This window comes from Nyctereutes procyonoides, unplaced genomic scaffold (assembly GCF_905146905.1).
Source record: "Nyctereutes procyonoides isolate TBG_1078 unplaced genomic scaffold, NYPRO_anot_genome, whole genome shotgun sequence".
Classification (NCBI taxonomy): Eukaryota; Metazoa; Chordata; class Mammalia; order Carnivora; family Canidae; genus Nyctereutes; species Nyctereutes procyonoides.
Genome location: NW_026575134.1, coordinates 9,214,752 through 9,242,410, shown reverse-complemented (window position 1 = coordinate 9,242,410; position 27,659 = coordinate 9,214,752). Strand labels below are relative to the sequence as shown.

At 37.0% G+C, this 27,659-nt stretch overlaps 1 protein-coding gene across 2 annotated transcripts in view; it reads left to right on the top strand.

The window, feature by feature from the left end:
- The window catches only part of SUGCT (succinyl-CoA:glutarate-CoA transferase), a 716,497-nt gene that overhangs the window by 334,358 nt on the left and 354,480 nt on the right, over positions 1-27,659 (top strand). For both annotated transcript variants that reach the window (XM_055301218.1, XM_055301217.1), the window contains one exon: positions 19,235-19,337. In XM_055301218.1, the coding sequence (XP_055157193.1) occupies positions 19,235-19,337 (103 nt within the window). The remainder of the gene's footprint in view (positions 1-19,234; positions 19,338-27,659) is intronic.

Below are 27,659 nucleotides of genomic sequence, written 5' to 3'. Positions count from 1 at the left end.
GAGGTAGTTCTGTATTTTGGTATTGGGAGTCCACTGGTGGGTGACAGAGCGGGCAAAGATCTCCATTTTACTTGAGTTATAGTGATTAAGTTCAAAATTCCTGTCTTATCTACCTCTCCCATTATTTTGCCCTTTTTCCTTCCCAAAAGCTATTATTGGGTTCCGTTGATGACCTTGAAGAAAATCATGCTAATCCCTTTTATTTTCCCCCAAGACATGCTCTAGTTTAGTTTATAATATAAAACATTCAAAGCCCGTATAATTAATGGCAGAGCTACCCATGGTATGATTAAAAAGACAAATTACTTAAATTCTTAAAGAAAGTAAAATTTTTAAAAAAGATTTTATTTATTTATACATGAGACATTCTCAGAGAGAGGCAGAAACATAAACAGAGGGAGAAGCAGTCTCCCTGTGGGGAGCCCGATGCGGGTCTTGATCCAGGACCCTGGGATCATGCCCTGAGCTAAAAAGGCAGACGCTCAACCACCGAGCCACCCAGGCATCCCAAGAAATTCAATTTAGTAATTACTTAATTACTTGAAGTTAATGGAAGATTTAAGAGTGATTCAGAAATAGCACAGGGTGGTATTTTAGTTGGGTTTCCCCCAAAGCAGACCCTGATCCAGGGACTTAGGTACACGTAATTTATTAGGATAATGAACTCATGGAATACAAATAAACAAGGGGAAAATAAGACAGAGAAGGGTGCATTGATGAATGGGTTGCTTTTGTGGGCACCAGGGCTCAGTCATGGTGGGAACATTCAAAACAGTGTGGAACATGCTTTAGAATCATCTTACTGGAGAATGGGGATACTGGTCGTTTATCCGCTATCCCCATCCCTAGTGCTTGAGGATTGCCTGGAGGTGAGCCCAGCAAATTCCTTTGGTGTTGGAGGAAGCCCGCATGTAAGGAAAGGTGCATGAGACAGGAAGCCATCAGCAGGCTGAAACCGTCTAAAGCCACAGTAGAACTCACCCTGGTCAAGGGCCTGGGGCACGGGGCATCTACAACCTCTGCAGCCATTAGTGTTCAGGACAAGAAAGGCCGAATAGAATCACCGTTAACATAAGCTGAAGCTGGAATTGGACTACTCAGCTTTCAATGCTTGTCCTGTCCTATTAATTGTAAGATAATAGGCAACTGTGTGACTTTGATATTCTAGATTTTTTCATCTGTAAATTGGGGATGGCGGTAATAATCCTTACTTCTAGAACTGTTGTTGAAAGCATTGAATGAGTGAATACACAAAGGTAAAGCTGTCAGCACAATGCCTGGCATATGGCAGACCCAAGGCCAGTGTTACTTATTGTAGGTGCAGGCGAGGCAGCAGTACAGTGGAGCGGGAGTTCCTTTTTTTTGGGTAAGAGTTCTGGTGCTGTCCAAGGTTTCACTCTCATTTGGCAGCCTTGTGGCATGTTGACTCACATTAAGTGACCACAAAATGCCTCAAACAACAACAAAAACAACAACAAAACAAAACAAAACAAAAAACCCTGTCTGCTATTAAGCTCTGTTTCTCTGTGCATTTATTATTTTTGGGCTTAAGGAAATTTTTTATTAATTTCCTTTAAGACAAAATTGACTCTGTTTAAACTAACTTGATTTCTGTCTCTACCAGCTTCTTGTTATGCACAAATCTAACAAATATGACATCATCCTAATTCTCATTTTGGTTCAACAACAGAAACCACCCTTACTACCTAGGATTGAAACTGAACTCTCTGGGTGTGTGGTTGCCTGGCTTCCAATTTACACATTATGTCATTATGCAAACTACATTTCTCCATCTTATCCACAATGATATTTTTAATGACCCTGTGAGTAGTTTTGGTGGATCTGGAACCCTGCCCATAGTATGTCCTTCGCATATCTGTCTAGAACCCAGTGAAAACAGAAAATGAGATTGGCTTGGTATTGTTTGCCTCTAAGAAAATCGTATTGGAGGTGCCTGGGTAGCTCAGTAGGTTAAGCATCTGCCTTCTGCTCAGGTCATGATCCCAGAGTCCTGGGAATGAGTCCTGCATCAGGCTATCTGCTCAGCTGAGAGCCTGCTTCTCTCTCTTGCTCTGCTCTTCCCCTTGCTTGTGCTCTCCTTCTCTCTCTCTCTCTGTGTCAAATAAATAAATAAAAATCTAAAAAAAAAAAAAAAAAAGAAAATCTTATTGGCTGCTAATTCTTACTACTTCTTTTTCTAAGTTTTGAAAAGTTACTTTAAAGTCCTGCATTCAACAAATATATGTTGAGCTCCTATTCTGCTAAGCACCATTCTTGTATCTCAGGATAACCTTGCCAAGATTCAACAGCAAATGAACAAATCTCAGTTTCTTCATATTGGGCAGTGATGGCAGTAATAATGCATCCTTGCAACATTGCTGCTATGATTTAGTGAGATAATGTATGAAAGCACCTAGCACAGCACCAGAGTGGAAAAGGGGTTTAATATATCAGTTGCCTTTCTCAGATTCCAGAGAGAGTAAATGCAAATAATTCATCAGTCAGTCGGTTAATCAATCCATTGATCCATTCTTCATATATACATCTATTCAACCAGTTTTTGATGCTCACTTCTTCATTTACTGAAGTGGTGCAGCATAGGGAAAGGGTGAGAAGAGCATGGATTCTGGAGCTCATACTGTCTGGGTTCTCATCCTACGTCCTGACCATGTGACTTTGCCAAGTCACTTTAACCTCTTAATCAATGCCTCAGGCTATTGGGCATCTATTTATCAAATGGGGACGATAATAGTATTTATGTTACAGGCCTTTTGTGTTAAATGTGTAATCCATGTAAAGAGATTAAAACAATGGCTGGCACAGAGAATATGCTATATAAATGTCAGCTCTCACATGTCAGGCTCTGTCCTGGTATAAGAACAGAAAAACAGCCAGGCCCATTTCCTCCTTCATAGTATTTACAGTTAGTGGGGATCCCAATATTCTTCATGAAGCCATGAAACTGCTTTAATCATCTTGGTTTCTTTTAAGGATTTGAGAAATTTTCAAGGAAAAAAGAATACGATGAACACTTAGTTCTATTTATATCTTGCCAAATTGTTTTGTGGAGTTTTGTTAATGTATATACATAATTAGATATAATTATATGCACATACAATTGTGAGTTCTGTTTTTGCATTTCCTAACGTATTTTTGTGTATATTGTATAAAGTATTTAGTGTATATTGGCTATATATTTACTTTAAATTGCTTATGTACTAACCTGTTGTATAAATATTCTGTAGTATACAAAGGCATTTTGCTGTTTTCTAGGCATTTAGGATATTTTTACTTTTTTACTGCATTAGAAGCTTTTGATTTGAATATCACTGTACAAATGGAATCATTCAAACTGCATGAACAGATTTATAGTTCTTATTACTTCTTAACAGATTGTTTTCAAGAAAATCTGAGCTAATTTGTAGGACCTCAGTAATATGTAACCATACTTTTGTTCCCACTTCTTACAGTGTATAATGATACCTCAAATCATTTAACTTGCATTTCTTAAATTACAAGTGGGGCTGAGCATGTTTTTCTGTGATGATTTATTTTCATCTTTTCCCTTTGAATAAAATGTTTTTCTCCACTGAGGGGTAGGCTATGAATTGTATAAATTCTTTATATACGCCATGTTGAGGAGTAGGTAAAGGATGTCAGGGTGTTCTAAGTTACAGTAGAGAGGACTTAATGGAAGGGCATGACTGCTGTTTTAAAATATTAAATGGCTGGGCGTAAGGAAAGAACATGATATGAGGACTCGGCGAGGATCAATGGGAAGACGTTTTCAGAGGCAGATTCTAGGATGGAGGTGAACAGTTGTGTTCTTAACATTTATAGCATTGGTTCTCCCCTGGAAAGAATTTTAGGCTCTCCCCTGGGAAAGGAGACCAAGGTGAGTGGGTCTAGGGAGGATGGGAAAGGAGCAGAAAGATTGGGAAGATAAACTCCTTATTCAGAAATTTCTAAATGTGAAGTGAGTTCCTTCTCAAAGTACTGTCTTCCCTGGCAGGGTACCTTCTGTACTATTGACATGTGAAACAGGTAGGCTCACCACTCTTCTGGGTTTTATGAATTGGAGGACATTGCCATAGAATTCATTCTGCCTCTGGGATTCTTTGGAATAAAAGGATTGCATTCTCTATCCTATAACTTTTTTCCTCCATATCATTTTCATGTTAGTGTGTTATATACAGTAACAAAATAATGCGCCCTTTCCTAAGGCTGTTCATTCATGGAAGACACCAGAAGAGAAGGTGGGCAAACCTGTGGAGTAGTAGATTTTCATACTTCATTTGAAAATATCTTTTGTTTAATGAGTGTAAATCAAATTCAGTAGAGATGTATTAAAAAACAGGGTTTTGAAACAGGAAAATTAAGGAGCAGTTGCAGGCTTTCATTTTATGGTGTGTTGCTTTCTATTTCCATATGCCTGGATTTAGATTATGTTTGATATGATGCTGATGGTCTAAATATGTATTTCAAGTGAGTAGAAGAGAAGGACATCATAAATCACCTGGGTTATATGCTCAGGACTAGAAGCAAGTAATGAAAAGGTGCCTGTTGGCCAGGTGATAAGAGGTTGAGCTTGGCCAGGAAACATAATAAGAATGGAATCATAAATGAGTTTCTTTGCAGCTTGAAATGGCATCCATCTTGTAATCTATAAGGAAGCTTCTCCAGAGTTCTTAAAAATAATACCCTTGAACTTCTGGGAAGATGGTGGTGGCAGTGGTGGCATCATTTTTGGATCTCCCAAATCTCCACATAAAAACAATGCTACTAAAGAACAAAATGAGAAAAAACATGGAAAACTTTTATGACAAAAGGACAAGGAATCCTCTCAAACCCCAAACTATAAATGAGCGGGGACACGCCATCAAAAGCCATAGGACCTGAATAGTAGCAGCATCTGTCTAAAAGAGAAAAAAATAGAGGGTAGCATTGGGACCTCTCACATAGACTTGAGCACAGGTCTGGAATAACCTAGAGACATTCTTCAGAAAGGGAAGAGCAATTATGAGAACAGTAACTGAAACTGGTGGCTGAGTGTAGGAGGTTCCTGGTAAGCTCTGAAGACACTGAGGCAGAATAGTTGCTACGAATCTTTGAAAATTACACTCCAGGAGATGGCTCTATGCTGAAAAACTGCAGGGAGTGAAGAAAAAATTGAGCAGGTTATGGACATGAGAGATAAGGACAGAACATACAGCTAAAAGAGAGGAGGACAGAGCCAAGAAATTTTGGAAAACAAGCTACCCTATATGTTTTTAAATACTACACAAAAAAACTGAAGACGGAATTCTGTTAGTAAGTTAAAACTATTTAAACCAAATCTCCTTTTAAAAGTTCAGGAGAACTAATTTTACAGAAAAAAAAAAAGAAAGTAACAGGATAGTGCTGAGATTCAAATCCTATACAGAGTTATTATAAAATTGAAAAAAGAGAATTTGCAGAATCATATTCCTATAGGTAGTGAAAACATGCCATAAAGACATACCCATAAAACAGATAAAAATGGAGTAAAAGACACTAAAAATGATAGCAGATATGAAAGAGTAATTTGACTAAGAATTTGAAACACACAGAAATTAAGCAAAAAATATTAGATGCAAAATATTAGATATTTAGGAAAATATTAGATACAAAAGAAAACAAGATTAAGTTATAAGGAACATAAAGGGGAATCGACACACAATTCTTCAGGAAAATAGTGAAAATAAAGAAAATTGTAAAAATCAAAAAGCAATGGAAAACTATATTTTAAACAAGAATTTGTAGAAAGCACCAGATGATGAAGATGGTGGGGAAAAAAAAAGTCCTAATATCTGGCTAAGTGGAATCTCCAAGGTATAAAACCAAAGTAGGGGAAAGAGTAAAGATAGAAACAACAGAGTGTCTGTAGAATCCGGACACACAAGGTAATCTACATCATGTCATAAAAGGCATTTTAAAAATATGTAATATTTAAATGTTAAAGGGAAAATAAAATAATGAATGCCCATGAATGTATACTCATTCAAAAACCAGAATGTGAGTCCATCTGTGTGTTACTAACCTATGTCATCTTCCTGTTGCCCCCTGGGAAGAAGACACTGAATTTTGTCTTCCAATCCCCCCACCTTCTTGCTAACTAACACTTGTGGTTCTGTTTGTTGGTTGTTGTTGTTTTTAATAGTAGCTGTACTAATGAGATTGAGGTGGTATCCCTTTCTAATTTTCATTTGCATTTCACTAATGATTAATGATGAACATCTTTTCATGTGCTTTGGAGAAATGCTATTTGAGTCCTTTGGGCCATTTTTGAATTATGTGATTTTGTTGTTGAGTTTTTGGAGTTCTCTGTATATGTGAATACCTTATCAGATATATGACTTGCAAATATTTTTTCCCATTTTGTGCATGGCCCTTTTACTTATGAATAGTGTCTTTTGGTGTACAGGTTTGTAAAACTTTCACAAAGTCCAATTGGTCTGTTTTTTCTTTTGTTAGCTGTGCCTTTGATGTCCTATCCAAGAAATTGTTGCCAAGTCAACAATTTGTGAAGCTTTTGTCCTATGTCCTCTTCTCCGGCTTTTATTGCTTTAAGTCTTACATTTAGGTCCATGATCCATTTTGAGTTAATTTTTGGATATGGTGTTAGATAAGGTTCCAACTTCATTCTTTTGCATGTGGATATACAGTTTTCCCTGCATCATTTGTCAAAAAACCATCCTTTCCCTCTTTGAATGGTCTTGGCACCATATCAGAAATCATCTGACTGTAAATGTGAAGGTTTATTTCTGGGCTCTTTATTCTTTTCTGTTAGTCTCTGTGTCTGTCTTTATGCAAAACCCACACTACTTTGATTACTGTAGCTTTGTAGTAAGTTTTGAAATCAGGAAGTGAGGGTCCTCTAGTATTGTTCTTTTCCAGGATTGTTTTGGCTATCTGGAGTTCCTTGAGATTCCATTTGAATTTGGGGATTGGTTTTTCTATTTCTATAATTTCCTATTTCAATAGGAAGTGCACTGCATCTGTAGATTGCTTTGAATAATATTGATATTTTAACTATATTGAGTCTTCTAATCCATGAACATGGGACATGTTTCCATTTATTTAGGTCTTTAATTTCTTTCAGAGATGTTTTGTAATTTCTAGTTAGTCTTAAAAAGGAAGGAAACTTTGTAGTATTCTTCAACATGAACGAACCTTGAAGACATTATGCTAAGTGAAATAAACTAATCACAAAGAGACAAATACTGTGTGATTCCACTCATATGAGGTACTTAGAGTAATCAAAATCATAGAGACAGAAAGTAGAATGGTGGTTGCCAGGGCCTGGAGGGGAGGAGAGATGGGGAATTAGTGTTTAATAGGTATCGAGTTTCAGTTTTACAAGGTCGAGAGAGTTATGGGCATGAATGGTGGTAATTATTGCACAACAAAGTGAATGTATTTAATGCCACTGAATTGTACACTTAAAAATGGTTAGGATGGTAAATTTTATGTGTTTTTTAATACAATAAAAAAAGAAAAACCCATTTTGATCCCTTTTAAATTTCTTAAAATTATATTCATTCAGAAAATGCTGAAGGATATGTATAAACTAAAATTATTTGTGAGGTAAGGTTGTCATTGATTTTATTTCTTCTTTTATGTCTGTTGATACATAAATATTTTTTCCACAATAATCGCATATTGCTCTACTAGTAGTTATTCACAAAGAGATCTCAACTCAAGAGGCTTACTTTTTAGTATGAGAAGTCCTGGAGTAAGGTACCACTGGACCTTGGCAATGTGGGCAACTTTCTTATATCACGTGTGCAGTGATACTGCTTGGGCTGTATGGACAGTCACAGCCAATGCTGGTCACACCTTTGTAACGTACGACCTGCACTTCATTTAAAATCTGTACAAAACAAAGTATGTTTTTGAACTCTGAATTATCATTAGTATGGACCAGGATTATGAATATGGCAATATTAGTGTGAACCTTACAAAATAGTGGCTACTCAGCATAGTAAGTGTCATGATGTGTTGAAGAGCAAGACGTACGAAAAGTAGTGAGTGACCCTGCACTGGAAGGCAGTGACTCGATTCCCCGAATGGACTTGTACTCCATCTTTTGTGTGGCCTGTGGCTTGACATTCAGACAAAGGAGAGAGCTAGTGAATGCTAGAGGGGAAAAAAAGGATAACTTTAACCGTAATTTATCAGTAATAGTAGAGATAAATTCCTAAGAGGAAATAAGGTCTGAGAAGATTACAGGAAATACTAAATCTGTGGTTCTGTTTACGGTAGAAACGCCAACCAACAAATTCCAGCTGTTTCTCTGTGGGTTATAGAAGTGTCACAGGCCTGTTTATAGTTACTGCATTGTAGATTTCAGCCAGGATCTTATGGAATCCTATTGGTTTGGTTTGGGTTTGCTCATGTTTGTCCAAAGAGACATTATCTGTAGGCTATACGTTTATGAGATGTAGCCCTGTACCAAATTTTTGTTTCCAAAACTTCTAGTGTCTTCCTCCTCCTTGCCAACAGTTTGCCTTCCCAGTATTGTAAAAGTGTATTTTATTTATTTAACATAACTTACTTAGCACTTGTACCATGTAGTGTTTTATACACCTTTAAATTTAATTCCTCGTGACAAGCTTATAAGTTAGATACTACTTAAGTCAACAGAAAAAGCAAAAACGTTAAAGGACAAGAATCATGATTTGTCTGCATTAAAGTTACTAGTTTCTGTATGAAAAGGTAAATAAGGCTAAAAGATGAGCTACAGTCTAGAAGAAATTTAAAGTGCATAAGTTAGTTAATAAAAGAAAAGAAAAATAGTTCAACTGAGAAATGTACAAAAAATACAAAGAGGAAAGAAAAGGGGGAAAAATCCCATCTAATAGCCTTTAAGCTTGTGAAGAGATGTTGAATTTCTCCAGTTGTGAGAAATGCGACTTAAAGTAACCATGAGATATAATTTCACCTCCATAAGATTACAGAACGTGAGCCTGACAACAACAAAAGTTAATGAGAATATGGAGCATGGAAGAAGCAAAAATTGGGACCAAGCTCTTTGGAGAACAGTCTGGCAAAATCTAATATGGTTGGTGATGTGTCCACTTTATGACTCAACAATTCTGCTTCTCTGAGTATATCTTTGGGAATCAATCCTATTGGAATAGACAGAAAAAAGTATAACTTTCCATTAAAGCATTGTGGGTAATAGTAAGAGACTGGAAACAATGCACCAAAGTAGAAGAGATAAACCATGGGATATTCACACAGGAATGTGCCCAGTGGATAAAACACATAAGGCAAATCCATATGTATGAATACAGAGAGATGTTAAATTTAAAGTCTTCGATGGAAAAGCAAGGCCAGTATAAAGTTAAAAAACCCACATGATACTTTATATCACTCATGCATTAGTGCAAACATACATGGGTATGTCATAGGATGGTGTTTCTTCTGAAGAGAAGAAGAAGGACAATAAGGTAGAGGAGAGATACAAAAGGGACTTCACATCTGTCGGTAACATTTTGTTCCCTAAATATGTGAAACACACATGCTATAAAATGTTAAGATTCAAATGATATAGGTGGGTGGGTGAGGGGGGCATAAGAATTTGTATTATTTTCCTTTCTATAGTTTTCTCTTTCTGTACTTTTTGGAATGTTTGAAATATTTTACAAGAACAAAATAAAACAAAACAATAATTTAAGAACGAACTCTAGTAGATCATATTCTTGAATTTTCTTTTAAAAATCTTAGGGAAGCGTTGCTATGATATTGAAATAAACTCTTCTGAAAACTTGTATGTTGTACGGACAGCATATCTTTACAAAGTTCTGTTCAGCTCTTACTGTCTTCCAGTGTAATGTGTTTTGCAATTCTCCACTGTTTGTGTTAAGTCTCTGGAAGATATCTAGCTTTCTGGTTTTTTGCAAAATTATTTGGAGATTAGAGGCACAATCTTTTGTAAATCTAGAAGGTGAGGTGTGAAGAGGTTTCTCTCCACTCTTCGAAGAGCCACCCCCAGGGAAAATCCACAAATGTATTTGTATTGATTTGTATAAGGGGATGGAACTACTGTGTACAAATTTTAAAAGATGATGGGTTCTGGGCATATAAATATTGAAGCTTATTTTCAGAAAACCATGGTTGGCAAACCTACAACTCTACTGTAGAAACAGTATAGCAGCAAGAACAGGTATACCTTTCTACTTATGCAAAAAATATGAAATTTTTTTTGCAAATTAATTCATATTTCCAATTATATGAACAAATCATTGTGTGCATTGAAGATTGCTTTTACAACATAAAGTCGTATTCCAATGTTAGTTAAGTTACATTTGGATTTTCATGTAAAACCTCTCTGAAAATACAACTAACTAGACCCCCAAAATAACTTACATTCTTGAGTCCTGAATTTTTATGTGGAAAAATGATTGAGGGGATTCAAAGATTTAAAGTCTTGTCACAGAGTCTCTGTATATAGTTTATCCTTGAAATACTTTTCTGTTCTGACCCAAAAGTGGGGAAAAATTCATGAAACTAAGAGGCATATATGATTTAACTTTTGCCACAAATGTTGCCATATTCTCTGCTCAAGAAACTGAAAGTCATAGAAGAAAGTGTCTTTAAGCATCTCAAAAAGTCTAGTGGGATGTAAGGATCAAGGGCAAAGGCTTCAAGTTGCTGTCACTGACTTTTAAATCACTAGATATGGTCCAGGGGCACCTAAGAACCTCTTAGGGAAATGAGACTTTACCTAGTTATGGACACAGGTTGACTCCCAGTAGGCATTCTCTTATCACAGGCAGGAACTGAGACTTTGGACTTCCTCTGAACCACTTGGATGAGATAAAAAGATAAGATTTAACCTCTGGGCCTTCTCCACAAGCTGTATTGATGTTGGTACCCCTTTAAATTGTTTCAGCTCTCCTGGTTGCTAGCCTGGTAAGACGTGTTTGCTTTATTATTTTATTGAAATCTCTGCATTGTCACTACCTGCTATGAGATTTCCAGGTGTAATGAACACTAGTTGAGATTCCTGATGCTGGTGTCATCACCAATCCCCTAGAGGCTTCAGTACAAACAGTGGCATTTTCTAGAAGAATAAATAACAGCAAGGTAGCATATAAATACATTTTAGAAGTCCTGAAGGCTTTGACTCTTTATCTTTAAAAGTAATTTTTGTTTGAGATATACAGTTGACCCTTGCACTACACAGGGGTCAGGGGTGTCAGACCCCTATACAGTTGAAAATCTGTGTATAACTTTGGCTACCCCCAAATTTAACTAGTGATAGGCTACCGTTGACTAGAAACCTTACTGATGACATAAATAATCGATTATCCATTTTGCATCTTATATGTTTTTTATACCGAATTCTTACAATAAAGAAAAATGTTATTAAGAAAATCATAAGGAAGAGAAAATACATTTGCAGTATTGTATTTATAAAAAAAAACAACAACAAACCTATGTGTAAGTGGACCGACACAGTTCAAACCGATGTTATGTAAAGGTCAACTCTAATTCACATATAACATTGTATTAGTTTTAATGCACAATATACTGATTTGACATATGTATTCTTATACTTTCATAACCATAAAATATCTGAGAGATGGTCAACAATAAATAGGATCCACTATATTAATTGCTAAAACTCCTTCTTTGGATTTATAATTTTAGACATATTACTGTATTTAGGTTTAGTGTAAGTGATGCCACTACTAAGTGGAATAGCAGTTATTGGATACTTACTAAGTGCTAAGTGCTGTGTTAGCAATCTACAACTATAATTTTCTTATAGTAGACGAGAAAATTGGAGCTCAGAGAAGTTAAGCAACTTATCACCATCACAAAGCCTGGTGAGGTTAGGAAATACATTTCTTTATTGATTTATTTGTTGAATACCTTTCATAAATGACAGCAGTGCATAGTGAGGTGAACTCTGAGCTTGGAATACAAAGACTTGAGTATGAGTCTCAATTATGCTTCAATTTTTCATCTTCAAAATAAGGGTAGCTTCTCCTTTCTCATAAGGTTCTTGAAAAGATCAGATTGAAATATGGTGGTCAATATTATGAGACATCATAGGACCATAGAATTTGGTCAATGGGGATCCCTGGGTGGCGCAGCGGTTTGGCGCCTGCCTTTGGCCCAGGGCGCGATCCTGGAGACCCGGGATCGAATCCCACATTGGGCTCCCAGTGCATGGAGCCTGCTTCTCCCTCTGCCTGTGTCTCTGCCTCTCTCTCTCTCTCTCTCTCTCTCTCTCTCTCTCTGTGACTATCATAAATAAATAAAAAATTAAAAAAAAAAAGAATTTGGTCAATGGTCAGTGGGAAAGAAATTGGGAATATTGGAGCCTAGGCAACTCACCCAGTACGGAGTTACCTACCCTCTGTCCCCCAACTCTGATTGGCCAGTGGCCTGTGTGCTAGACTTGACTGGGTTGATGCTTACTTCTAGCAGGTGTACTCTACTGAACAAGCAGAGAGAAAGACCAGTTCAGCCCACAACCAGCTGATTGATTTGAGCCTTCTCTTATGTATACCTCCCACCTTGACTTCTCTGTGCCTTAACTTTAGTTATCAGAATCATGAAACTCACCTCACAGGATTGTGAGGACTAGAAATAATATATACAAAGTATTTCTTACGGTGTCTGGTACATTAAAGGCTCTTAATTCATTGTAACAGCAAGATGCTAGGCTTCAAATCCTCCTTGTTTTTTTTTTTAAATTTTTTTGTTTTATTTATTTATGATAGGCACACAGTGAGAGAGAGAGAGGCAGAGACACAGGCAGAGGGAGAAGCAGGCTCCATGCACCGGGAGCCCGACGTGGGATTCGATCCCGGGTCTCCAGGATCACGCCCCGGGCCAAAGGCAGGCGCTAAACTGCTGCGCCACCCAGGGATCCCCTCAAATCCTCCTTGTAATCCCTCAGTGGGGCTGGCCTTTGGCAGTACATGTTTGACAGAGCTTTGTCTGGTCTGCTCTCCTGGACTTTGCTACCTAGATTCAGGCAGTAGAAAGTGATGGTTAACACACGGGCTTGGGACCCAGTATAGACTTCTATCTAGCTTGGCTACTTAATATTAATATGACTTAAAAAGGTCACTTAAACTCACTAAACCTTGGATTGCTCATCTTTAAAATGAGCATAATGCTGATACCTACCTTGCAGGGTTGTTGTGAGAATTAAGATTTGATTTGAAAAATTGTGACTGTCATTAACCTATATTTTTATTAAGGTCATATAGATGGGAGTTGCTGGGGCTCTGACTCAAACCTGGATCTATCCACATCTCATGGCTTTTACTATTGCAGCATACTTACTGTGTTTGAAGACTTTTGGCAACTGGACGGCCAGTGTGTTCCCGATTGCTAGAAATATTTTCAGTGCACATAATAGGATGATTTTGTAGGACCACAGAAAACAATAGATCATGTTTTTTAAAGATTTATTTATTTATTAGAGACAGAGCATGAGTAGGGGAAAGGGTAGAGGGAGAGAATATCCAAAGAGACTCCCACCAAGTGCAGAGCCGACATGGAGCTCAGTCTCACAAGCTACAAGATAAGGACCTGCACAAAACCAAGAATCAAGGCAGCCCCTGTGGTTCAGCGGTTTAGCGCTGCCTTCAGCCCAGGGCCTGATCCTGGAGACCCGGGATCAAGTCCCACGTCGAGTTACCATAATGGAGCCTGCTTCTCCCTCTTCTTGTGTCTCTGCCTCTCATGAATAAATAAATGAAATCTTTAAAAACAAAAACAAAAACCAAGAATCAGGTGCATAACCAACAATAGGCACACCAAACAATAGATAGTTTTTAAGGTCTTTAGAATTCCTGAGATCTTATGATTTTCTGGTAACATAGTCTGTCCATAAGTCATAGTACTTTGTTTATAAGTTAGTTGTTGGGAACCTGAAACTTATTTTGATAAGATATATTTCTATGAAGACTTTTGGACCAGTATGGAAGAAGAAGGAGAAGAAGAGATACTGTGATACTACATTTAAGCCTTCAAATTCCTTTTCTTCCTTCTCCCAGCCTCAAAATCTAAAGTCTCAGCAAGGTTTTGGGAGAAATTAATCCACCCCATTTAGTCAAGGTAATGTGACTGAGACCCTCTTATTCTGACCAGTTAGTCATGTATTCATTCATTCAGCAAATATTGAGTGCCAACTGTGTTCTAAGTTATGGGGGTGTAGCAGCGAAGAAACAGTCTGTTTCTCTAGTGTGAGAGAAAATAGTAATCCTTGGGAAAGAGACAACTGGACAGATTTGAGACGTATCTAAAATTCATTTTACTGAATGGAGGAAAATTGGAGGCAGTGAATTTTTAATCAACTGTTGCCATAGTCCAAGTGTAAAGAAGGATCAAGGGCCTGAATTGTGGTAGTAATGGTGGGACTAGACAAATAAAACTTAACTGTTAAAAAGTTGATCCTGTGGCCCAATTATGTATGAATTATAAGAGACGATGTAAAGAAAGAGTTCCCAGTTTAGCCAAGAGTGTGAATTCAAGCAAGGGAGCAATACAAGGTTTATGGGGGAAATGAAATCTTAGTCATCCACAGACATGTTGTGTGTGTGTGTGTGTGTGTGTGTGTGTGTTTTATTTTATTTATTCATGAGTGACACACAGAGAGAGACAGAGACACAGGCAGAGGGAGAAGCAGGCTCCCTGCAGGGAGCCTAATGTAGGACTTGATCCCAGGACCCCGAGATCATGCCCGGAGTGGAAGACAGAGGCTCAGGCATTGAGCCACCTAGGCACCCCACATGTTGTGTTTATATGCATCTGAGTGGAAATATCCCATGGTAATCAGGAAGAGGGACCTGGAAAAAGGTTAGGGCTGGAAATAGAGATTTAGGTATCATCTGCATGAAGACAACACGATTGCTTAGATGAGTGAAAGAGAACAAAGAAAATTGGGACCAGAAGGGAAAGGTAAAAGAATTAATAAAAGAAACAAATGGTTAAAGATGTATTAAAAATCCAATAACTACAGGAGCATGGGATGTAAAAATAGGTTAGTCGATAGCATCAAATGCACAGAGAGCAGGTAGGATGAGGACTCTGAAAAGAATTTTGGGTGGCAGTCACTGAAGACTCTTGGCCACTGGGTAAGAAAAGGTGCTGGTGAACAAGTCCTGCTGAAAGACCTCTCTGGGTTCCTCATGGCCCAGCAGAAATCCATTATCCTTAGCACAGTAGACAAGACACCTTGCACTCTGGTTCTAACCCTCTTTTCCTATTTCATCCTTCACCATTCCGGGCACAGGAGCTTTTTAGATTCTTTCCAAGTGGGGTCTTTGCATACCTGGCCCTCTATGGAAGACCCTTCTTTCCATCTTCCAAATGAAAATGCTAAACTCATCATTCAGCAGCTGGCTCAAATGTCACCTGGCCTTTGAACTCTTTCCTGACTGCCCCAGGCCCAGTTCAGGTCTCCTTTTTGGTACTTCAGGCTGTACACTCATTTTTGTCTCAGCATCTAGCATTGCAAATCAGCAGTTTCCTTAAGCTGTGTTCTCTATCAGGCTGTATAATCTTTGAAAACAGGGATGTTTTTATTGTTGTAATCCCCATGACTGGGACAAAACAAACTATTGCTAAAAGCATCAGGAATGAATGAGTGTGTATAAACGTAAGGAGATATATCTTGAGGTATATAGGATGGAAGTGAAGAAGCATCTTAGTGCTAAGTGAAACAAGCCAGACACAGAAATACAAGTACTGCATGATCTCACTTATGCATGGAATCTCAAAAGTTAAACTCACAGAACCAAAGTGTTGAATGGTGGTTGCCCAGGACTACGGTGTGAGGTAAATGGGACAAAACCAGTCAAAGGGCACCAGCTTTCAGTTATAAGATGAAAAGGTTCTGAGAATTCAATGTATAGCATGGTTATTGAAGACAACGCCATATTTTATACTTCAGTGTTCTTAGGTAGGTCTTAAATGTTCTCGCCACATACACACACACACACACACATACACACATATCAATGGTAACCATGAGGTGAAGGATGTATAAATTAATCTGATTGTGGTAATCATTTCATGATGTATAAGTAGATTCAATCACTGAACTACACTGTACTCTAAAAACCACGTTGTACAAACTCAATATATACAATTTTTATTGATCAGTTACACCTCAAAAAAGTTTGGGCGGGGGTACAAAGCTTTATGAATTTGAGCAATGTAATTTCTCCAAACCTGAGTTTCCTATTGGTCATATGAGAATAATACTTCCTCTACAGTGTGCTTGTGAGGATAAAAGCTATAAGATATACACCAAACAACTAAGTAGCCAGCATTTAATGATCATTAATGTTAGAATTATTTCCAACTCCACCTTCATGGCCCTATATCTCTTAGTTTCTCTCTGGTCTTGGATTTGGCTGCAACTTTAATCCATTCTCTAAAGAGAAGAGTTTTTTTGTTTGTTCTTTAAGTCTGATTTTGACGCTAAGAAATTTAAACTCAGGTCCATCTTCAGGTACCAGTGTATCATCTACCTGAATGATTCAATCTGAGTAGCGATACCCATTCTGACAGCAAGTGAATTCAGCAAAAATCTTAAATTTAATATATGGGTTAATTTAGCAAGTTCACAATTAAGTCTGAATTGTTTTAAGAGTTCCCAGAAACTTTGCAGAGGAGGCTCTAGCTTTGAGGCTCACTACACTGCATCTGAGGACACCTTTCCTGTCTTATTTTCAGTATTGTATTGCCCTAAGTGATTTAGAATAGCTCTCATTTTTTTTTAGCAGCATTTTTGTGGTTAACAAAAACATGTGCTTACAGCTTTTTTTGCATAGATAAAGGAAAGGATCCCACATCAGATTTAGATCAAGAGATAGATTTTCAGAAGAAAATGATGGATGCGTCCTCTGGGAGCAGCAGAATGCCGCGATGTTCCATCTCTGGCCGCTTGAGTTGAAGGCATTCATGAACACTTCCACGCCCACGCCCACGCCAATACACAAACAGTGGTCACAACTGCAGCTCCAGACACTACCTCTCTCCTCAGTCTCATTTCCAAAGTGCATTCGTTGTTTTCCATAACATGAAATAAATCCCTCTCTTTTGCCCAGTGGTGAAAAGCTTATATAAATACTAAAACTTCATCCATTCCCCTGAGTTTTCTGTTGGCAAGCCTGCAGCTACGGGTTTGTTTGGATCCTGACATGCATTTTCTGTGCAGATCTTTCAGGCCACTTGGGTGAGTCCAGTGGTGATAAATTCACTTGTCTTGCAAATTTATCAGGTTAACCACGATAACACTCTGCTTATGGAACCTTAAATAATTGACACCATGAGTGACAAGGCTCCAGGTTCAAAGTATCTCTTTTATTCTTTCAGCATATATCATTCTGGTGACATATATGTCTTAGGAAGTCTTGGCTGGGAGATGATTTTAACAGTCATTGAAAAGAAAGTAAGGATGTAAAGAATCGATTAGTGTAAGACATTTTATCTTGCACAGTGACATTCCCATGAAAAAATGTTTTTCAGTATGTAGAAGTTAGGTATTTGTGTCCTAAGTGGGATGGTTAACACTACTGGCTGTAATTAAAATGTATAATGAAAAATCTTCAGTCATCAAAACAGTGAGATCAGAAAAGTGTCCTCCAAGTATTGATATTTTACCCTTGTTTTAAACAGTGGAAGAAGTAGTGCCTTTCTCCAATATAATTTCATGGAATCTGCCAATCTAATATTAATTCTAGTTATGTCTAAGATTGCTGAATGGAAGTCCATGAATACTATTTCTACTATATTTCCACTTGTCCTTCCATAGTAATGAAGCCTTCTCCTTGCTGCCAGTAACCTATTTTACCTAATGCTTTTAGAAAACCTCTTTTCACCTAGATTATTACTTCACTAGAAATAGTTTGCTATTATAATAATTAGTAATTCTGAATTTGTCATATATTGCAAACTATGATTGTTGAGTTATTTTGAGGATCCAAGATTTTCTGTTTCACTGGCTTAACAAGAAGAAATATAAAACAGTGACTCTCATTAATGAATTGGATCCCCTTTCCTCAAGACCTCATAGAGAAAATAAAGGCAATCAAGTAAGTTGTCTGTGAAGTCTGATCTTAAATTCTAGAAAAAACAAAACAGAGGTAAAGGACTTGACTGGATTTGAGTGTTGTTGGCTAAACTGATATATTGGTCTTCACATGCCTAGATGTGTTCTGATTAGTAAATCATATTCCAAGAAAGTAGCTGAAGTTGTTTGTAGGCCAATGGTTGTGGCTGTTAATTTTGGTGTACTTTAAATACAATGGAAGTAGAACATATAGCTGTCTTTTAAAACAACTACATTTGTTTATTTTTTGTTTTGAGAAATAATTTAGTTTATCAAACTACCTTAAACTGCCAGGCCTGAGACCTAAAAAAACACTTTGCACGATGACGTTATGTTCAAAATTGTGATACCATTATTATATTATAAAGTGCTCAATACGACAACAATTGAAGCTCAGTTAAAACAATTTCCTGGGATCCCTGGGTGGCGCAGCGGTTTGGCGCCTGCCTTTGGCCCAGGGCGCGATCCTGGAGACCCAGGATCGAATCCCACGTCGGGCTCCCGTGCATGGAGCCTGCTTCTCCCTCTGCCTGTGTCTCTGCCTCTCTCTCTCTCTCTCTCTCTCTCTCTCTCTCTCTCTCTGTGACTATCATAAATAAATTAAAAAAAAAAAAACACAACAATTTCCCAGGGCAGCCCGGGTGGCTCAGTGGTTTAGCGCTGCCTTCAGCCCAGGGCGTGATCGTGGAGACCTGGGTTCGAGTCCCATGTTGGGTTCCCTGCATGGAGCCTGCTTCTCCCTCTGCCTGTATCTCTGCCTCTTTCTCTCTCTCTGCATCTCTCATGAATAAATAAGTAAAATCTTAAAAAAAAAATTTTCCCACATAATCTGTCTTCTCCAGTGGACTCTCTGTCAAAAAGCACACAGGGACAGAAATAGGAGTGATTATATCTCTGATGGTGGACTTTCAAACAATGGGCTCTGAGTGGCTATTCTTACCACTCCAGGGCAAGTCAGGTTGTTTCATTGTAGGTAACATTCTCAAATCTAGGAGCAAAGAAAGCCTAAGAAACATATTTTTGTCGTTACTGGTTGCTTCAAAAGAGGGCCATATGAGAAAAAATTTTGTATTACATTCTTTGTAAAAATACATCTTTTTTTGGGGGGGGGTCTGTTCCTAGGTTTGAAAAAGAAATGACCAGCAAGTGGTTATACCTCTTTGAAGACAGTGGAGTTGCGTACGGCCCAATCAACAACATGAAAGAAGTATTTGCAGAACCCCAGGTTTGGCTTTTTGAAGTTTTTAGTACATTGAAGTTAAAAACACAAGAAATTGCCTCTCTCTGTCTCTCTTTTTATTTTAATCCAATTGATTCATAGTCATACACGTGAATTATTAAGCTATTAGTCTTGAGCTTAAGTCACATGAGGTGATTTTTGATGGTTACATTAGACTGTGGGTCTGAAGTAAAAAGAATCAATTTAGAACTGGCTGTCTACAATCATACTTTCATGTCCATCAGATCTGATATATTTCTGCAGTAGCCTCTACATAAAGTTTGCAAGGTCAGGACATTTTGTTTTTCCAGAAAAATGGGAAATGTAGACAATTGAGAGGTTGGGATCAGGCCCTCAGAGATCATTCTCTATGGAAGGAAGTATGACAACTTTTACAATTACAGCCCACATGTCACCAGGTGACTATCTTAAAATGTACACAAAGCAAGTCATAGTTAATTTTGCAAATGAGCGACTTTTATATGTTTTGGTTAATAAAGCACATTATTTGTGAAGAATCAATTGTACTTGAATAGAGATTTCTACTGTACAATCTTTTAGGCTTCTTCTTGGGCTCCAGGAATAAGGATCATCTGAAAAAAATAGTATTTTTTTCTCTAACATTGTTCAAATTATTATTTTTAGATATCAAAATAATTTTTGATTCTGTTACTTTAATCAGTATCACTGCAAGCAATTAAGTGTTTCTCAGATTCACATATTCATCCCAAAAGGTAGAGGAACTCCATTTTTCCATCAAGTTTCGCTATGATTATTCACATATTGTGTCAGTTTCCAACATTTTACGAATATACGTCTGAAAAAGAATCTTTATATTGTAACAGATTTTTCTTTGAAGTGTATGATTGAAAATGGAATATGATTGTTTCTAAGGGAGGAGAACCTTGGAAGCTGACCTGACTCTTTAACTTGGGTACCTATATTTTACATGAGTATCTGCCACAAGGAGAAATGACATGTATTTAATTCAATGTTTACAATATCTCTGGGAGAAAAAGAGTGAATGAATGCAGGAATTCTGCTGGGTGTTATTTTCCTGCCAAGATCGTGAATAGGGCAAGGCTCTGTCCATAAAAATACGATGGCCGATAAGTATTTGAGATCAAGGGGCCCACTGGATGTATACCGAGTTGATGTGACAGGGTCCTCACCCCATCAGTGGATCAATGCCTGGTGATTAATGCATCTTTGCCATGAGGCAGCAGTGCGCACACTCTGAAATGTACTAGACCTGGAGGGCCAGTGTTCTCCCTTCGTAACCTCGAAGGAGGCCAAGCTTTGGCTTCAAGTTGTTGTGGAGGAATGGGTGGGTTTTACTTTTATTTTCCTGCTTAACATGGCACCGAAGTGTGTAGGACTTGGTGTTTAACTCGATTTGAGGACACATTTCTCTAGAGATCGTTCCTGAGAGTTTTATCATCAGTGTTTGTGTCGCTCTACCCGTGTTTCTTCGGGCAGAAAGAGTAAAGAACGTTACTTTAAAAATCGCTGGGTATATTCTAACGTCAACCGTTTCCTAGGTTTTGGTGAACAAGGAACCATGGTTCCACCCTTTACATTGCTCACTTTATGGGCTGCTTCAGATTGAATACAGGACAATGAGGTTTTTCATTGCTGGTTTTCTCTTGTGGTTCAGTTTAATTACTAATTGTGTCTCAACTCCTTTGGACCAGCATGAAGTTTCTGATATTGGTCTTCAGCATATTTTTAGTATTTCAGTCATTTTTCAGATGGAGAAGATTGATATTGATACCAACTTTTGCTACAACCCCAAGAGTCTCTGAAAATTGTCTTCTTATCCACCGAAAAGTAGGTCCTAACTATTACAATTCTAACATCAAAAATTCTTACCCATACAGTGACAGTTACTGACAATCGTGCCCTAGTAGAGAGAGGAGGGTTGGTCTCTTTTATATATAATTTCATTCTCTGCAGTTTAAATACCAAATATTAAATAAATAAATAAATAAATAAATAAATAAATAAATAAATACCAAATATCCACATAAAATTTATCCGGAGTTTTAGAAAGACTAGAGAGAAACATAGTACTGTTACATTTTAAAAATGAGCACAGATGACTCTGGCAATTGGATGTAGGACTGTTGGGCACAAGAGGTAAGGGTACTGTATTTCCCTATGGTCAGCTCTAAAAGAATCCTCTGTAATTTTGAATTTTGGAAGGAAAGTAAAATGTGAAAAAACCAGGGAGTTGTTAGGACTGCTTTAAAAATTCCATGCAACATGTACCAAATGCTAGGGATTTAGCGTGAATTGACTAATTCTCTTCCCTCCTGAAAAATAAATTTAAAATCGACTTATATGGCAGGTACACAGTAAATATTGTTGATGCATGAATCACTGCATGAGTGAGTTGGCTAACTCTGCAAAAGTATGGGATTTCCAGATGATCAAGGGGCTATTGTGCAGCCCGGAGTGGGGCTCTATCTATAGTGCTGGCTGGAAGGAAAGCTTTTGGAAAGTGTAGCCTAATGGTTAGGACCATGGAGTCAAAATCGTTGGGCAGTTTTATAAACTTTACTAGCCTTCAGTTTTCTTGACAGAAAGTGGTATAATAGAATCTTTTCTCTGTATTGCTGTGTTGCAAGAGATAATGTTTATCAAGGGCAGTAGGGATTGCCAGACATAGAGGCTTAATGCACTGTAGTAGCTCTGGTTATGACGGTACCCTTTGAGGTTAAATTTTGGTTAAAAAACACCTTCTTTTACTTACCTTTATTTGGTGGATACAAACCAATTCAGTGTGGCTCTGGGACCTGGGGATCACTAGCTTCAAATCAAGCTGTAATACTCTTTTAAGAAAAGGCATCTGCGCACTCTGCCAAGAAGTTCTCAACCCTTCATCATTTCTTTTTTTTTTTTAAACCCTTCATCATTTCTGATTGCTGAAATTCCTCTTATTTTTAATTTTCCGTAGAAGTATCATTTCCGTTTAAGGTGTCCTCCCTTGTTTTTCCCCTGATGAGCTGTAGAGTTTCTTGGCCCTGGGTACATGGAACCGGCCACTTGTGTTCAGATGTGGGACCGCACCGCTGGCGCCCGTGGCTGGCTCTCTGTGTGTGCCGTGCCAGCACAGCTGCTAGTTCAACTGAAAATTGATTTGGGTGAGGTACAGGCCTGGAACATGGCACAGGAAGTGAGGCTTTGATGAAGTGAAGAGGGGTATGTTTAACAAAAAAAATAAAAAAGAAGAAGCATCAAAGTACAGGAGAGGATTATCAAGTGAACCATTCACATTTCATCTGTGGGTTGAGCTGGGTAGACAACAGAAATTCACTTGATCGTAGAAGTTATTTCTAACCTAAATAATTTCATCATGGCCTCATGTTCTGGGGAAACTGGATTATTATTATTTTTTTTTGACTCAGCTGAAGGAAACAGATGATTTTCCCCCCCTTGGATAGATGCGATTTTTATCCTCCGATTATATGCTGCAGACTCTGCACAGTTGAAAGGATCCTACAAGCATCCACTCTTCAAAGTCAATCAAAAATACTATGGGGGTTTTGGTCTGTATTTACTGATAGCTTTGAGAAATTTTGACCTAAAAGCTTTTTAGTGGTAGTTTTGTTGTTTCTCCCTCAGTGGAAAACCCTGTATATTCTATAGAAGTATAATACAGATTATCTGCATATAGATTTTAAGAGTCATTTTTTAAGGGCTTTCTCAAAATATCTTTTTTTAATCAGGCCAAGATTGTGCAGTACATTAAAGGAATTCTTAAAAAGTTTAAAAAACTTGCTAGATGACCTCAGTATGGTCCTATTTAACATACCCTGGGGAACATGTGCATGAAATACATTGTGGTTTGAGGTTTTCCAACCCAAACAAACTTAAAAGAAAATGCAGCTTTTAATAGAAACTATTCAGATTCCTGCAAAAATAGGTATGGATCCCACCACTGAGAGCATTTAACAGCATCATTATCTACCATGAGATCAAGAGATTGTGTTATCCTGTTTTTTCTGTTTTGCTTAAGACTGTGTATCTGGCGATTCTGAATATATTCTTTGATTGACCTACGCAATTAAAAAATAGAGAGATATGAATGACTGAATCTTTGATTAATGCCTTTTTTTTCCTCCTTGATGCCATGACCCGTGGGTGGGGAAGAGAGGGCAAAAGGAGTCGCCAAACTGGTGTTATTTAAGAGTCTTCACATTTCTACCACACAAGTTGAATACATCAGGTGTAAGACATCACCCTGAAGCATCACTTCTGAGAACTATTGGGAGGGAAGAATCAGAACTGAAATATCACAGCTGGCCCTGATTTTAGCTAGTGCCAAACACCTGCAGGCTCTAAAAGGATACCAAAACAAAACCCCACCCCGTGGCAGCAAGCCAGCCCTTAACAACCCTTCCTCAACTTTGTATCACCATCAAAATTAATTTAACATTTTCTACAGAAACCTTGTTCTTCCTGTCCCAGGAGGCCATTACAACTCCTTTAGTGAATCTTTCGTATGGGATAAATATGTCATTGAAGCAAACAGAGTGAAGTATTGAAATATTTGATAGCTTAAAATTATCTGTTGTTTTCATATCATTATTTGTGGAAGCTTGTGAAGTTGGAGGTTTTATTAATCTCTAGGCTAGCTCATATTCTCTGAGTGATTTTTTTTTTTTAGCACATTTTGGCAAAATATCTGAGCATCTGGAAAAAAAGCTTTCAATGTTCATATAGTAAGAGTCAGAAGCACCCCAAAATACAAAGCTGTTTTTCAAGCCCTTTCTACACTCATGAATGCACACGCTTCTGCACGCGCGCGTGCATGCACACTCACACACACATGCATTATTGATGGATTTTAGATATGGCCTTCTCAATGACATTGGTTAATATTTATTGAAATGTGGTTGTATAGTCCTGGTGGGCTTATATACCTCAAGCAAAATAATGTCCTTGTGTCTAATCCTGCTGGGAAATGCAGTGCTCCCTGCAACTGGAAAGTAGTTGATGAATATCTAGGTAAAAAAATATGTCTGGAAGTAATTCCTGGTAGACAGAGGAAATAAAAAATAAACTTTGTGTGTATCTCTGAACATACATGACACATTTTAGATGGTGAACAAATTCAGATATATTATGTGTGTGTTTGTCTCTTGATACCTGGGTAAAATATTTTAAATTTTTGAAGAAATAATGTGCTTTAGACTTAAATGATTAAATTTAAAATTGGAGTGTTTAAGCCTTCAATTTTATATTAAAACATACAGCATGAGGCAATAATAACTAATTTTATTTTGTTGAATTGAAAAGAATCCTAATCCTAATCCAAGAAGCCTTATCTCTTATTATGTAAGAGGAAACCCATTGAAATGTCAAATAAAAATTAAGGACATAGTATAACATTGCCGGCATTTTATGTTCATTTTTAAAATATAGCTAAGAAATTTGGAGGCACCAGTTTCTTTGAACTATAACACATATATACTTAGATATCAAATTGGAATGCCTTGGACATTACTTGATTGATGTTGATGGAAATAAGATTGTAGAATTTAAGTTAAAGAAAAAGGCCTTCTTTACTTTTGATCTTTTAATGAAAATGTGAGAGGCATGGTTCAGGGCAAAGGAGAATGTAATTGCTTATTCACTCAGGCATTCACTCATTCATTCAGCAAATAGTAATTGATGGCCATCACGTGCTTCTCCCCACATATATATGAAATGTATGATAAAAGATTATATTATGTATATTATATAATATCTATAGTCTTGTATTAGGTATTTGGCAAGGGAGAGGGTTTGATAAAAAACAGTGAATCAACAAAGATAAAGCTATAAAGCATTCAAAGAGGTCCTACAGTCCAGTTCAAGGTAAAGAGTGTCCAGTGTCACAGAAGAGTTACACATGAATGTTCTGGGTATTTTAGCAGTGAGAAATAATAGGCCTAAGGCATCCTATTTAATAAATTAACAAAAATTTAAAGTCTGACAAAGAGTTGCAAAGTGTCTTAATCACTTAAGCACTATTACAGTATTATTGACTCTATTCCCTATTCTGTGCCTTTTATTCCCATGACTTAATCATTTCATAACTGGAAGCCCATATCTCCCAACTTATCGAAGAACTCTTTATCCTTTTAAATACTTTTTGCAATCAGTTTGTCATAATACTAATAAATTCTTTCTCAGTGATTAAGAGGAATTTGATGGAGGGTTTCTACTTTTAGTATTCAGTGATTTTGAAATTATTTGTAACCTGAGGATATCTGAAAGTTTCTTTTTCTTTTGTTTTTTTTTTGTAGAGTTATTCTCTCTGTGTTTCTCTTTCTTTTACAGCCAATATTAAAGGTTATGATTTCACAGATTTATTCAAATGAAAACATTTTCCATTATCATTTTATTGTAGTTATTACATGCAAAAGCATTTTAGTTGTATTATTGGTGGTACTGAGCATGAACAATGATTGACAGGGACTGAGAACCACTCACATTTGAAGACTTTTCTAAAATGGTTAATAATAAAGGAAGAAGAGATACAAAACAGTGTATTCCAAGCTTACAGGGACCTTAGAATGGAGTTCTACATTCTAATCTGTAAGAACTCAGTAGTTAAAAATGGAGCCTGAATTGGCAACTGGTCTATTTTATTTTTATTATCTGTGCTTTAGGTATCGTCCTAAGAAACCATTGCTTATTTAAGGACATGAATATTTTCACCTATATTTTCTACGAGTTTTATAATTTTTACATCTTCTACTCAGTTCTATCATCCATTTTGAGCATGCATGTATGCATGTGTGTGTACATGCTTATGCTGTAAGGTGTGGAGTCCAAATTCATTATTTTGCATATGGATATATCCAGTTGTTTTGGTATCTTTTGTTAAAAAGACTAATATTTTCCCATTGAATTTTCTTGGTACTGTTGTTCAAGATCAATTAACCATTAATATAAGTGTTAATTTCAGAACTCCGATTATTTAAAAGTGTTTTTATTTATTTCCACATATGCATGTATTTCTCAAACTTTCTAATGTAGATTTCTAATTGCATTCATTGTGTTTGAAAAACATACTTTGAATGATTTCAGCTTCTTCAGATTTATTGAGGCTTATGTTATGTCCCAGCATAGAATCCATTCTGCAGAATGTTCGCTGTGTTCTTAAGAATGTGTGTTTCACTGGAGTATGCTATAGATGTCTGTTAGATCTTGTTTGTTTTTACCACTGTTTAATTTTTGTATTACTTTGTATTACTTAATTCTTGTATTCTTAATCTTCTGCCTAATTGTTAATACACATTATTGAGAGTTGGGTGTTGAAGTCTTCAACCATTATTCATGAATCATCTGTCTCCTTTAAGTCCTTTTAGTCAGTTTGCTCCATATATCTTGAGCTCAGTTGTTACATGCATATATGCTTACCACTGTTATATCATCTTTAAGAATTATCCCTTTATCATTATAACAAATTTCTAGTAAGATTTTCTCATTTTAATATCTATTTCTGATATTAGGATGACCACTACATTCTTTTATGATTGTTGTTTTCAATGTACGTCTTTTTCATCCTTTCATTTTCAACCTACTTGCACGCTTGAATATAAAGAATCTCTTATGTAGATAGTATATAGTTGGATCCTGTTTTTTAATCCAATCTGAAAATGTATGCTTTTTGATTGAATTGTTTAAGCCATTTATACCTAGTTATTATTGATATGGTTAGATTTACACCTGAAATTTTGCTTTTCCTTTTATTTTTATTTTTTTTATTTATGATAGTCACACACACACACACACACACACACACACACAGACACAGAGAGGCAGAGACACAGGCAGAGGGAGAAGCAGGCTCCATGCACCGGGAGCCTGACGTGGGATTCGATCCCGGGTCTCCAGGATCGCGCCCTGGGCCAAAGGCAGGTGCCAAACTGCTGCGCCACCCAGGGATCCCGCCTTTCCTTTTATATGTACCTCTTATCTTTTTTATTCTTCTGTTCCTTTCATTGTCTTCTTTTGTAGTAAGTAGATATTTTCTAGTATAATATTTTAATTCCTTTCATAACTTTAAATGACATTTTGAGCTTTTTTATTGGTTTCTTTACAGCCAATAACACATACCTTAATTATAAGAATTGACTTCAGCTTCTTTTTATTTGAGTATAGTTGACTCACAATGTTACATTAGTTTCAAGTGTACAATATAGTAATTCAGCAACTTTATAGGTTATGCTGTGCTCAAAAGTATAGCTACTATCTGTCACATACAGCACGATTACAATACCACTGACTATATTCCATATACTGCACTTTTTTTGTTCTTAAAGATTTTAT